A 14,741-nucleotide genomic window follows, 5' to 3' on the forward strand; every position below is an offset into this window, starting at 1 on the left:
GACAGGTCATTGGTTACAGCAGTTCAGAAGGGTAATTTTAAATCAGAAGTCAGCAGCTCTGGCATTGCTGCATTTTTTTTTTCCTCCCATCTCCCTATTATTCCTATCAACGAAAGCTCTGCTGAAACCACACTAAAGACTTCCATGTTCTTGAGCATTCTTTCTGAGATTGCTCTGATCAAATACTACTCCTGGGTGCTCACATTTTTGCTCTATTATCTGTGGTATTTTCTCAAAATAAGTTTTCTTTCACTCTTAGTTTTGATCTTTTCCAGCTAGAGAAAAGAGAATTTCATTTCTCTTTTACATTTCTTAAAAGAACACAAACTCACAATAGCTCTATGTAATATTACTCTTTTATTCGAAAGCTGCATTACTTTAGATGTGTTCAAAACCTTGAATTGGGCCATCCTCTAGCTAGCTGTTGAAAGAGAATTCAAAATATTCTTAAGCTCCACAGATAATTTTTAATGAAAAGGAAAGATTAGACAGGCTAACAGAAAGTTCCCAAAGCCTGACTCCCTACATTTAAATCCAGTGACCAGCCAGATCATCATCTGTCATTTGAGTTGTATGAAGAGGTGTGTATTTTTATATAATATGCCAATCAGGATTTTTTTTTTTTTTTTTTAATTTCTGAGAGGAAGTTTCAAGAGTGCTGAAGCAGAACTGTCTTTCTGGAATCAGTAACAAACATGGATTTAAATTCTCTTTGGTGTATCTCTCAAGGTCAAGGATGGTGTTCTAATTGGGCCATGTTAAGATTAAATGCTCAGTAACACATTTCTAGCCGTCAGAACTAGATCCTCTTGAGGAAGACGGGGGGCGGGGGGAAGAAGAACTATCTGTGGCTCACAACCACAGAATAAGCCACCAGTAGGCTTCTTAATTCCTCCATACAGCATCTGCTTCTTCCTCTAAAAACAATAGTTTATATTCCTTACAGACATTAAAACATTTTCCTAGAAAATGGTTCTCAAAATTTATACAAGCATCTCCTGGAAAAAAAGTCTCAATCTTTATCTACCGTTTTATGGAAATTAGTTCTACGAATCACAACTGGACAAACTTTCCTGCATGCTGTACTAAACATCTGTTTGTTTCTCAAAATCATTTTTTTGTTTAGTGTGTCTCTAGAACGAGCTATACCAACTTCTTCAGTGTCTGCCCATCATGAAGTGCTTCACTGTCAGCAATCCATTTCCCTCCAATGATTTTGTTTAACTGTTTATGCTTCTTGGTATGTCTTTTATACTGGTTGACTGAACTGACAGATACTCTCTGAACAGGGAATACCAGCAACTTACAGAGTAATACATATTTTTGTAGCTCAAACTTTTCTCTTTACATTTTGCAATGCCACTGCACAAAGATCTATTCAAAATTGTACTGAAAAAAGTTGCTCCTCAGCTGATTAGTCATTAACGTTTCCTGTTACGTAAATTCTTATCATTCCGTTATGTGCAAAATTACACAGTTTGGAATTTGGTGACTGTATATATATAATATTGAAAGTTTAAGGATCTGTGGCCCATAATGGAAATTGAACAAAGAATTGCAATTTCACAGTTGCATGAAAGAGTATGTCTGGAACAGAAAGACTGTCCATCAGGACAGAGCCAGACAGTTTCCCATATTTTGTCTAATACCAGATTCACACACAAAAATCATCCTCCATAAAGGGCTATGTACACAAAGCTGAAACAGAAAAGGAATATTAGCTAGTTTTTTAAGCAGAAGAAATTTGTCAAAAAGGGGTTAGTAAGAGTGGTTCAAAATATGGTCAGGTTCAGGTAAAAAACAGTATTTATAATCAGACAAACGGAGATCATTTCTGAGACAGACAAAAGTGGGGCTCATGAAAAGACTTCAGGAAAAAAAATAAAAGAAAGAGACAACTACTGTAGACCATGATTACTCCAACGTACTTCTGCATTTGAGTCAAACTTAGTATCCTGCTCTAATGAAGCTGAAGACAAATTGGTTTAGACTAGTGAATTTCAAGCTGTGGTACGTGGAGTGTCCACAAAAAACAATTAAGGAAAGCAACTCAATTGCCATTAAGCCTAGCTATGCTATTGGTCCACAAGTCTGTATGAAAGAAAACACAAAGGTCTGTAAAGAAACAAAGATTAAAACTGCGGGTTTAGATGATTCATAGTAAGCATATTCATGGACCCAGGCAGTCGTGTCAGCAAAAGGAAATGCGTATTTTACATATTGAAATTTCTACTTAATGTTCACATTCTGTGCATTTCTTCACATTAGGCAGAATTTCTTCAAAACCAAATAAAACAAAAGCATGTAAGCATGTTTTAAAAATAAATACGTTGAATCTTAAATAAAATTTAATAGAAGTTACCAAATGAAAAGTAGATGCACAGCGATAGTTTCTAAAGACTGAGAAAAGGCAGAGAAGTGCCTCTTAACACAATTTTACATATATTACATCTGTTTATCTACATCTCTCTCTTTCTGTGTATATGTGTGTGTGTGTTATATATATATATATAGGTTATATATATGAAGAACTCAAATTACTTGGATTTTATGCAATGCTTCTAAGGAAGTTCCTTAGGAATCTATAGCTTCTTTATAGGCAACAAGAAGTTCTCTGCATGTATTAGATCACTAATAAGAAAGGCATACTTAGGTGTTGCAGGTGATGCAGATCTTCTGGACAGGGCAGCAGGAGAATCAGACCTTCTTAGCGGAGATCCCATACCAGATGATGAACCAGGTGTTGTTGGTCTTTTCTCTTTCTTTATCTTCTCAGTCTAGAAAACCAGTTAATTTTAGTATTCATACTTAGAAGCAACACTTCAAATATATTAGATAGTTTTATTAACAAGAGGGCATATAAGCAGATTTGCACAACATATATTTAAGATGAAAGTTTTTTCAACCCCAGCTTATAACTGAGGTATATAATCTTTTACTTTAAATAAGTATTAAAAAAAAAAAATCATGTCTTGCATGGACATGGTACACAAGTTGTGGATTAGTATCACCCCAACAAAGCACTGCCTCTCCAGGCGGTGCTGGGGGGCACTGCATGGAATTTTCAAAACCATCTAAATCCTACTGATGTGCAACATCTCTTAAGCAAGGCCAGTGGTACACCTAGGCAACTTGCATAAATGCTGCTAGATGTAATACTGTTGAATCATGCTGAGGAATATGCTGTACAAAACTTCAGTTCCCAGCTTTGGTCTTCTGTCTCGTAACTCGTTTATATGGCATGAATCCTTCTACTGTATATATTAACTATTGCAAGACACAGGACTTTAAGTGACAGGTTTTACAACAGTAGCATAAGTTTTCTAAAATATACCTTACAATGTGTAGACTCAACCAAGCTAAATGACTTGACTTTGCTTTTCTGGAAACTACAGTAGATCAATAATGCAAATTTTAAGCAGAGAGCATCTAAAATGTCTACAGAGAGAGTTAAACAATTGATATAAATCAGAGGCATTGCCAATATGCTTGGCAACTTTCCAGAATATGGGACGCTTACTAGTTAACCAACAAGACTGGATTAACTCATCGTCATACCCAGTACTGACATCCTATTTGTCATCCCCATTCCCAGAAGTTACAGGCAAGTCCAGAAACATAAACTTCAGTGCCAGAAATGTCAGTTCCCTGAAAATAATGGTGTGGCCGTTCCAAACAACGTTGCTTAACATTGATCGATTGATTCCCAGAAAGAAGAAGATATTAAAAGGTTGCTAAACAGGAGCATGAAACCAACGGAGGCATGCAAGACTCATTTTCTTACTGCTATTTCTTACCAAAGAGGTATCACTTTAGTTTTATGAATCTAAAGTGAAAGATAACAACCAGAAGCCACATCAGTTTATGTGGGAGGGAAATCCCCAAACAATCCAAACCCACCTGAGTAACCTCAGCTGCAGTCGCCCCTTTCATGGCATCAGAAGTGGAGGGTGAAGTTGCCTTCTTTCTGTCAGTGCTTCGTGTGGAGGAAGGCTTGTAGGGAGATTTAAGAGGACTAGCTGGTGCTACACGAGGACAGATATGGAATACTAACGAGTTATAGTACAATAGCAAGAGCAAAAGGGAGCACAGACAGAGAAGTAAGGGAGAGGAGAAAATGGCATACTTTTATGTTATAATGTTCAACATCACAAAGGTCATTTTCAAAGTTTTTTTAAAAGCATTTTTTAAAAATCACACTATATAACACATACTTGACATGGTCCCATATTTACTAAAAATGCCTCAACTGAAATTAACATATTTTATAGAATTTTTATTTTTATACCTCAGATACCACTCTCTTACCCATATACCCTTTGAATTACTTAACTATGACTGTGATTTTTTTCTGTTCTGAAAACACCAGCTTCCTTTGCATAGAGTTAAAAAGGGTAATCAAATAATTCTAGCTGAATCACTTTTGAACAAATATTCTGAAACATGAAGGGTGAGGGAATAAGAGGGAATTTTCTAAAATGCCTAAACATGGCAAAGGCTCCTAAACACCTTAATTAGTTTGCATAATAATGCTTAAAAAAATTTAAAAAACAGTCCTAAACTAAATGCTGCTGTAGTTATTTCAGTTATTGTTATTAGAGGTAGACATCAGTTTGAGTGTGACACATTCACTGCACGTTTATAGGGCCCTCTTTTGGACATTTGCTTTTCATTTGCAATATGAATGGGATATTTTAAAATGGGATATTTTATTCCTGTTTTTTGTTCATATTGCCTTCCAAGATAAAACTTTCACAAACATATAAAACACAATTAACAGGGTATATGCTTTATTAATAAAACAGGGACAAATTACAACCATAGTGATACAGTGCGTTTCCATTTTTATTTTATTCAATTGAAGTCAAGAATATTGACTGTGGAAAAGTATTATGCTCAAATTTAGAGGAAAAAAATACAATTCCATAATTGTTTTTATTGGGGACAGTCTCATAAAATTACTCATGATGCCTTTTTGCATGCTTTCTAAGTTTAACTGAACCTACGTTTTCCTTCACTGATTTTCCAGCAATTTGGCAAAAGTGGTCTGAATATGAAGAAAAATGTTTAAAATCTTAATTGCTAAATAAAATATGTATTGTTACTTCAACTATAAAAAAAAAATGAATCATAAATTTCCAGTAACTATTGCTTGCCTTGATATGTTGACTGAGAGTGATGCTAACAATGCATTACTTTAGAGGAAGAGTCTTAAATTGAGGACCTTCATTTCCAAGCTTGCAGAAAATGCAGAAGAGCAAGTTTTGCAAAAACATGATGCACAGTATGTGCTTATAAAAAAGGAAGGACCCCATTCCCCGTTCAGGAAGCTACCGCATCTACTGAGAGAGGTTTAAAGGCCACTGTGCCAACTCAGAATTAAGTCCCTGCCTGAGGAGAGAAAAACTTTTCAACAGGTATTATGTTTTTACCCCTCACAAAGCCTGTGGAAGAACCAGGGTAAAAATGTATTTTATACTATAAGCAGAAGATCCTCCCTCACCCCTTTGCTGGCAATTACTGACAAGACTGTCAGCAGCTGTTCTGAGTATCGATGCTGTTTGCAACCCGAGCCACCGCTCGCTGGCTTTGCAAGGAACTGACAAGAGGACGCTGATTCAGAGAGTATTCCCAGAATCAGCACTGTTTCAGTCCAGGGGAAGGGAGAACTGCAGGCCAAATTGCAGCCTTGTGACACATGCCAGCGTGCTGCTTTAAAGATCCTGCGATGATGACAGAGATAAGACTGAGAGTTTGCAAGCAAGTAAGCGGGAAAGGCAAAGAGAGTCCCTATTGATTTCTTCAATATCAAAGACAACCCAGAAGACAACCTCTGTGAGTGGTCCAGCCAATTCACCTTAACATTTTCAGCAGAATATACTGACCTAATTCTGAATTGGCTTTTGGTCACTCTTACCAGTAGTTGCTCCCTGAACAGTAAGTAAACTGGGAATTTTCTTACGTGCAAAGTACTGTATGACAACAGTTCTGCTTCCAGCAGATGTTACTTTTAATGTAGAAAAAAAATAATTTCAGAGCCAATCAATACCAGTGTCTTTATACACTGCAACAAAGAAGTAATGCACAAAAGAAAGTATGTTTACTTTGTAACTCACTTCTAAATCTCTTTGCATTAAGAGCACAGATAGAGGACTTGAGCATACTTCAACCAGGCTGTATGACAACACTGATCACAAGGTGATCAGCCCTTTACGTTCTAACCACTCATCCTGAAAAAAAAATGTTTCCTTTTGCAGAAAGGTGGTCGGGGTTTTTGTTTGTTTGTTTTGCTTCGCTTCGGTTTTTTGAATAAAAGGGCATAAAGGCTGTCAAACTTTAGTTCTTCCTTCTGCAAACACTTATGAGCAGTTATAACTTTAAAATCAGGACAACTCAAGTAGCAGGTATATAAAATTAGGCGCTTGCCTAAGTATTAGCAGGACTGGAAACAAATTAATTGTGTAGATGTTTGCAAAACAAGAGTTTTAGACTGCCATCTACAGATAAGAGCAATAACTATCACCCCTAATTTTTAGCTTCTTAAAGAAGAATAATTACTGGAACTGATATGTTCCAATTAGTATCTCTATGTTTTTCCTCTAAACAAAAATCAAATATCAAACTATATAATCTATCTACAGATATTCAATATACATATGTAAAGACAAAGAGTGATTTAACAGCAAAGAAAGGTACCCCTCCAAAAAAATAATTAAGGCTGAAATGGTGGCCTAGGGTCTTCATTCTGGATACTGCCCGAGTATAAAAGGGGACAACATTAATACAATCAATAAAGCCTTTGTGTTCTGCTCTGATAGGTATCTCACACTGTTCTAAAAGACAAACTATTTCATAAATGAATGTATTCAGTTTTCCATTGGTTTAGGTTTTACTGGTTTTGTTAATTCAAGACTTCATTGCTATGTTCTTTTTTAAAAAACATTCAGAACAAGAAAGACTAAATGATGCATTTTTTCAAACTTTTAAACACACTTATCAAGAGCAGTTTCTTTAATAGTTTTTTTGTACTACTGTATAAACTCTCATTTGGTTCATAGCATTTCATTTCTTTAAGCAACTACTTAAAAGCAGCCAAAAACATACCTTAACGGTCTCAAAGTGAATAATTCACATTTTTACCTGGATTATTGTACTGCTCAGAAAGCATTAATGTACTCCTGCTTCTGGCTAAAGAAGACTGTGTGGGAGTCAGCAGTCGAGAAACAATAAAGTTTTCCATTGGACTAAGATGCATGCGGTGAGCTGAAGGATGGGAGCAAATAAAAATTAATTTTAAAATGCAAGAATAAAACACAAAATGACGCTTTAAAATAACTGAAACAAAACGATGAAATGATTAAATGAAATGAAAAAAAAGTCTTGAAGTGTTTGAGATTTAAAATATTTAAAAATAAATTTAATTCTCCTCTGAAAAGAGATTTCTGGTTTCTCCATCATTTAAAGCCACCTAAATTATCTTCAAACCTGTACAATAAATATAGTAAGGTTAAGGTTGTGTTGCATTTTGCTCTTACACAGAGGCAGGTTCCATTCTGCAAAATGGTTGCTTTCATGACTCAGCATGGAAAAGGTTTGCCTTGTTCTCCAGCAGAAAAGGTGAAACACCGGTCTAACAGTGCAGCTACTCGCTATGTGCCAGTCATACTGGAACGCATTTAAAATTTGCAGTCTCACCCCCATTACATAATCCTTTTTTATATAGGATGCCTGCATTCCTTTCCATTCCATAAATATAAGCATCAACTATACAAGAAACATTTATGTGTGTTTCTATTACACGCACATATAAAGTCATTTATCACAATAACCTCAAAGATATGGATGTGTTTTCATTAAGCAGCTCAAAAATGAAAGGAAATTTACCTTCCCTTATCATTCTAAAAATACACCTTCAATGTCACTTATTTCAGTCAATATATTTTTCTCATTATAGTTAAAAAGGGAGGAAAAAAAAGAAAAAAAAAAGGAAACAAGATATCCAGAAAAACGAAGAAATGCAAAGAGTTGACAGTGGCATAATTCTTTCAGTCCTTTCTGTAGCATTTAGTAACCACTAATCCTGCAAGATGATCATCTTTTGCTGAGCCTCTCATGGATCAGGTTTTCAAATCAAATTAAAGGACTCCAGAGCTCTGGTCACCAGATTCAAATCTCCTAGGTGGCTCTTCGGACATAGTGCTGCCAACACTGCGCCCCATGTCTGCTGTCGCACCATAGGGCTGGTTTGCTTGGGTTTTTTATTGCTTGGCTATGGCCATACAGACTTGGGAAACTGCTGCAGTTGCAGCATGTATTTTACAACCCCGTTTGCTAAAGTATCACTAGCTGAAAAATAAGCAGTAAAAAACACAGCATTTGTCCCTGGCCTAGGGTCATCACAGTTTTGGGCAGGCTACAAAACTATTTTATTGTATTTCACATTAACAGTTAACTTAGGACCCTGCAAATGTTTGAATTCTTTTGAATAATTGATACAAGAGTTACAGAGACATATGGACAGGAAAAAGTGCTTTAAACACAGAAGGAGAGTTTATGCTGGTAGGAAACCAGCATATTCACTTGCCTCTGTCAGGGGAATGTGTTATTGCCGCTGTGGAGGAGGAGAGACGCTTACTGATTGGCGACTCCATTTGCTTTGGCAGATTCATTGTAGAAGCTGAAAGTTTGTCACATGCTGCAGAGAGACGCATTGAAGATATTTGTATTCATATCACAGTGTTGAAAAACTCCCCAAATTAACCTTGCATTTTGTACTCCTGACCCTTGTCACCGATCACAACCCTGAATAAGACGTAGGAGACAAGCTTGTGCTGACTGCTGAAGGACCAACAGCTTATAAGCTGCGCTTTGGTATACAACTTTGCTGCTTGTGAATTTAACACTTTAGTGTTACAATAGTCCATGCTCTACAGTGCCACAGGCAAATAATTGGGTATCAGGTCCAAATGAATGAAGCCATTCTGATAGAAGATATACAATATCAGCACAAGCAGAAAGTTACCTAAAGAAAAGGAGAAATTGCATATGTGACAACTCTGAGCTCCTCACCTCCATTCCCCCTCCCCTCACTTTCAGTCTGGAAGAGCTGGGGTGGGTCTCAGATATTATTCTAACACAAAAATGACACCACACTCAGATATCTGCATGACGAGAAATCACCCTTACAATGACTGTTTTGACACCAGCCACTTGGCTTTATCTTTTTGTGCTTGAGAATTAAAAAAAAAAAAAAGAAAAAAAAAAAGCTTTTGGTATTACTCCGAGTGCTTTCATTTTTGTGTTGTTATTTCTTCTGAAACACTGTTTGACAAAGCCTGCTTGAGCACAATACCTATTTCTTACCTCGCCATTTATTCAACAGAACAACGGAAAAATTTTATCCAAATACAGTGCACTACTATATGATGATCACCACACAATGCTCAGGAGCTAAACGCACAGAGGCTTTGTCTTTTAAGTTTGAATTCTGTTTCTTTCAAAAACAAAAATACCTTCAGCTAGAGACATATACATGGCCCTAATTCTGCAACCCCAAAGTTACGGCATTCCCCATTACATTAAGAGAAACCTTGCCTCAGTGGGATCTGCAAAATTTGACTTCATCTACTACAGTAAACAATATAATTCTCTATGTTCCCTCTTTAATAAAGCAGGTACAATGCTGGTGTGCTACAAAACATCAGTTGCACATCCCAATCTCTTCTTTGCAAATAAGTAACAATTAGTACAAAAATTTGATTCCATTTGCCAGAAATAATAGTTCTGTGAGAGCGTGTGGAGAACTACAGATACTGTGCATTCTGCAGGAGTAATATTCAAGCCTGGCTCCTCCTTTTCGGGAAGAAAGGAACCTAGTTCTTAAAAGCACAGGCTGTGTTATGTTTTCAAAGAGCCAGGTACATTTGCAACCAAAATCAGAAATTGTATGCACAATCCAGTCTTAAACTTGGAGTGCTTGTCTACTTCACAGTCCTCTCAGGGAGGGTGGGGGGGAGATAACCGAACAATACAAAAAAACCCCCGAAATACGGTTGCCTAAACACAAAGTCAATTATCTGAGTTTGTTACAAATACCAGCATGGCCAAAACCCACTTTAGGATGCTGAAAATATAGCATGGGTATCCATACCAAATTTGCTCTTTCTTAAAATATTGCAGTAAAAGGCCCTTGAGATGGAAAAATAGGACTGTTTTGATGAAACACCCTCTCCATAATGCATTTTCTGTTACTGTGCAACTGAAATTTTTTTTTAAACAGCACCTGCACCTATGCATGTACATTAAAACTATAAAATATATGTATATTTATACACACATACACACAAACACAGAGTGCCCGCAGAATTAACAGAAGTGAGAATCTGAGTTGCAGAAGTCTACAGTTAGTGAGAAAATCATGAAATGCCTCTACTGTGTTGGAATGTGAGGCATGCACTGCTCCACCATGGCAAAATTAAAAGGAAATTAAACAGACATTTGGTCCACATCTCTAACAGTAATGCTGTAGAGTACCAGACTGAAATAATAAGAAAACAGTGGTTAGGAAGGACAAGATCAGTGGATGGATTACAGTGATTAGAACAGTTATAAACGAGACATGATGGTACTGTGATTCTCTGAAATACCATTGAAGGAATCAGCAGGAGCAGTAGAGGTCACAGGGTCTGGAGGAAGGGTGTTGGCAGCTAAACCTAGAACAGGGGGTGGGGTATTTTCTGATTCACCTACACAGCAGAGAAATCAGAGCAAAAAGAGGTGAAAGAAATTACTGAATAAATTGGGGGAGGTGGAATTAAGCATAAACTGTATCACAAAACCAAACTGGTTTCTTTCTCAAAATATAAAAGACTCTTAGTATAATATTAAATATATTTATTTTCCTGGCTTTTTAATACCATGAAAATCATGACATAAAAAAAAGCTACAGCATGTATGTCTTTTTAGAATTAAATATATTTACACACTGTTTAAAAGAGAGCAACTGTCTTATTTCATCACCACCCAAACATGGATAATTTTTTTCCATAACAACGGTTTATTCGAACCTGGTAAATTTAAATAAGTTAAATGATTCAAAACAGAAAACATGCATCTCTCTGAAATATAAAAGCAGTACATGACTGATTATGAAATAAAAAAATTGTTCTGAAACCAAATCAAGAGCAGCAACAAAAAAAGTATGGGGGGGAGGGGGAACCTATTTTAAACTGCAGGTGCTGCACAGTCATCCAGAAATTCCTATCAGGTTTTAGAAGTACCAAACAAAAATAGATTGTCTTTTGCAAGGCTTAGACAGCACTTAGTCCTTTGGTGAATATTAAATTTGCTAACTGTGTGCGTGGGGAGACAATGCGGGGGAAGAGAATAAGGGAGAAAGAGCATAAATTTTAATTTTAGCATTTTGTCATTCTCCAAACAGATTCTGATTACTCTGTTAAAGTGATCTGCATTCCTAAAGTTAGGAGTGACCTTTCTTCCCAGAAAGTATTAGACAGAGGAAACCTGGTAAGCAATTACAAAGCATTTACTCACGCCCCAAGTCAGTAGCCCCTACAGTCCCACACTAACTCTAATATGCATCATGCTTGCTATCTTCACAACCTCATGCATTTTGCACTTCGGGATCTGCAATGCAGGCAGCCTGTTTCACTCACCATCTCTCCCTCCTGAGCCTGCAGTGAGTGCTCCTCCCCACGACCATCGCTTCTGCTTCTGTTCCAACTGCTGGCTGCGTTCAAGGGAGCGACGCATCATGGCTTCTAAACGTTCCTGGTTATATTTGGTGAAAAAAAAAAAAAAAGAAAGAAACCAGACCTAAATCAGTTCTTTTGGAGCTTTTTTTTTCTTCTGAAACCAAGCTAAAAATACACATACAATAAGCAGTTCCCCTGTTGCTCCACCTGAGATGATTACAGGAGTTTGTTTCCAATAAAAGAAAAAGGACTGAATAAAGAAGGTATCGGCATGCCTACCTACCTCCAGATATGTGTATCCTTTGTCTGCAAGCCACTGAGGTCACTACAGAGGCCTAAGTAAATAACACAGGTTGCATCACTGCCTAGCATCTGCTCCTGCTGGTGAGGCTGCTGCTGTGCTCTGGACTTAATTTGTGTAAATGCTCGACAAGCATTAACTCCTTCTTGTCTATGCAGACCTCAGGATTTTTTCTATCCCTGTCTGAGCACAGCTAAATTGCTGCAATGACAGTGGCTCCTCCTAGCCACGCAGATAAATGATCACTTCAAACCCAAAGTAGGTTACTTTGCAGGATGACCAATTTATTTATTTATTTTTACAAAAACTCCCTCCTTTCTTCCACTATGTTCTTTACATTCTTGGCATTTAAGAGCGTCTGATTTTTTTCTGCCATTTATATTAGAATGAAGTTTACACAGATGCATATTTTTTTTACATATATGCCTAGACTGTTCTCAGCTTTTTTTTTTTCTGCCACCCAATATTTTTCTCTATGGTTTGGTGCATTAGGGTTTTCAGAAGGGGGAGAAACGTAAGAAGATTCCCCCCCCCCAAATCCTGCTCTACCTTTAACTTACAGTTAGGCACAGTCGTCTTGTTCCATCTCCACCACCCCTTAACCCTCATTCAAACTTCCACTCAGTTTTGTTCCCACCTCCTCCCTCTGCTAGTTTCTCTAGGGTTTACTGCTGCGGCAATTTCTCCACCTTCCCTCTTCCTTCTTTCAAGCAGATAAAATCTGGTCCTTCCCCACCCATCACTCCATCATCTACTGCCTTCCATGGCTGTGATGTTTCCTCCTCCCAGTAGCTCACTTGCATCTGGCAAACTCTTCACCCTCCTATTTCAGCAATCCGATTTCTACCATTGAAGATTAGCCTGCTCTTGCTGCCTCTCGCTCCTGCCCCAGTGGTTTTTAACCCTCTTTTTTTTGTATCAGTCCTATTATTTACTGCCTTGGCTGGGTATTTCTGGTCTAGTATAAAACTCCCTCTCCATCCACTTCAAACTCTTGGATCAGCAGATACAGGTTTCTCACTCCTGAAACTGTTTCTATGATTATATCATATCTCTTTCCATTCCTATCATCTCCCACACTGTCTCCAATATCTTTTGCTATCTCAGATCAACTGTGTCAATAACCTTCCTACATCTCTCAGCCACATTATTTCCTCTCACTGACTCATGACTTTGGTTCAGGCCCCCTATTCCTCTTCCCTGCCATATTGTAGCGCCATATTCAATCTTTGTTCAAACATATCTCCTGTCTCTCCACTGATGTTGCTTCTGACCGAGCGCCTTCAGCAGATGAGTCCCTGACACTAGGCGCCTCCAACAGCTACCTTACTTGAAACTTGTATGCATGCGTCCATAAGCTTTGTGTAACCTCCCTGAGATTCTGTCCATGTTCACCGAATCTCTTCAATCTGTATGCTCTCTCGTCCTCTTCTGGATATATGGAATATATTTTTGTCTCCTCACTTCATTGAGGAATCTCTTCCACTACCAGGACTTCTTGTAATTTATTTCTGATCAAGGTTCCCATCTCATCCAATCCCACTACCAACTATTCATTGATATCAACAGCAAGCCACTACCTTTTTCTTAACTCTCTTCTCTCCCCCTGATTTTATTATGCATCATTTGTACCATAAAGAATTGCATTACATTAGTCTCTATATGAAGACTGAAAAACACCTGTTCTTGCACACTCGGTCTATCTTTCTCAGCTCTCCTGCTTGTTACCTTTCAACCAGGTGGCCTATCCTGCTGTTGCAATATCTGCTACCATCTCCAGGAAGACAATCTTTTGGTATGCTGCTCTGAGCTCTCACTTCAGTTTTGTCTCCCCTCTCCATCTTTGGATCACGATGCATCAGCTAACCTTGCACAAAGATGATGAAAGCAGGCAGCAGCTTTTCTTCCCCTTCCTTTTTTCCCCTCTCTGTCTAGTCAATGCCATCAGTGTCCAGACAGGCATGCAAACTCTCTACCTGTCACTCCTCCTCCTTCTTCTCCCTGGAGGACACAAAGCAGCATAAAGCAGCATAAAGCTGAAGCAGAGCCTTTTCTGCAATAACACAGGGAAAAAAAAAAAACCCACATTTTTGAATATCCTATCACTTCTTATCCATACTTTGTCTCTTTTTATGAGAATGCCATCTTTCAGTCTCCACAATCCAAAATCACTTCCCTCTGACTTAGTTTCCTTCTTACTTCTTGATGATGTAATTTTCACATTGAAAAATGTGTGTGTGCGGGCTTTGTATTCAAGTTCAAACTTCTCGCTTTTGTCTTTACTTCACACCTCCCAACACACTAGCTTCATTTTATTTCAGTCCCTTTTCTGTACTTTTTCCAAACCTCCTATTTGATCATCAATTCTTCTCTGCAGTCTGCTTCTATTTTTCTTTTCATTACTTTCTTCTGCTGTTTACCTCGCCCCAATATACCTTTCTACCCACTCTCTACAAAGTAAAATAACCCTACCATTTTTTCCCATTAAAGCACACACTTCTACAGAATCTTTCTTCCTTCCCATAACTAATGGATATTAGTACACATTAATCAAAAAAGATAATATGAAAGCAGATAATAAGTTTTGGTTAATTTTCTTGGCAATCTGTGTTCATTTATTCTTTTTCTAATGGTGCTTGGGGCGAGGACCAACAACATTCTCTAGTCTGTGGACCACAGAATACATTTATACCTCCTAGTATAAACAGCACTGTTTTAAGAATAAA

The 14,741-nt window shown here is 37.6% G+C and overlaps 1 protein-coding gene across 2 annotated transcripts in view; it reads right to left on the minus strand.

The window, feature by feature from the left end:
- MAP7D2 (MAP7 domain containing 2) overlaps positions 1-14,741 on the minus strand; it is an 86,426-nt gene that overhangs the window by 13,487 nt on the left and 58,198 nt on the right. The window contains exons 4-8 of one of the 2 annotated variants that reach the window (XM_067297141.1): positions 11,676-11,790; positions 8,585-8,695; positions 7,141-7,263; positions 3,901-4,025; positions 2,650-2,777 (exon numbers count right to left, since the gene is read on the minus strand). In XM_067297141.1, coding sequence (XP_067153242.1) covers positions 2,650-2,777; positions 3,901-4,025; positions 7,141-7,263; positions 8,585-8,695; positions 11,676-11,790 — 602 coding nt within the window. Of the gene's footprint in view, positions 1-2,649; positions 2,778-3,900; positions 4,050-7,140; positions 7,264-8,584; positions 8,696-11,675; positions 11,791-14,741 lie in introns of both variants that reach the window. The other variant, XM_067297136.1, reaches the window with a different exon arrangement.

Source organism: Apteryx mantelli, chromosome 1 (assembly GCF_036417845.1).
Source record: "Apteryx mantelli isolate bAptMan1 chromosome 1, bAptMan1.hap1, whole genome shotgun sequence".
NCBI lineage: Eukaryota > Metazoa > Chordata > Aves > Apterygiformes > Apterygidae > Apteryx > Apteryx mantelli.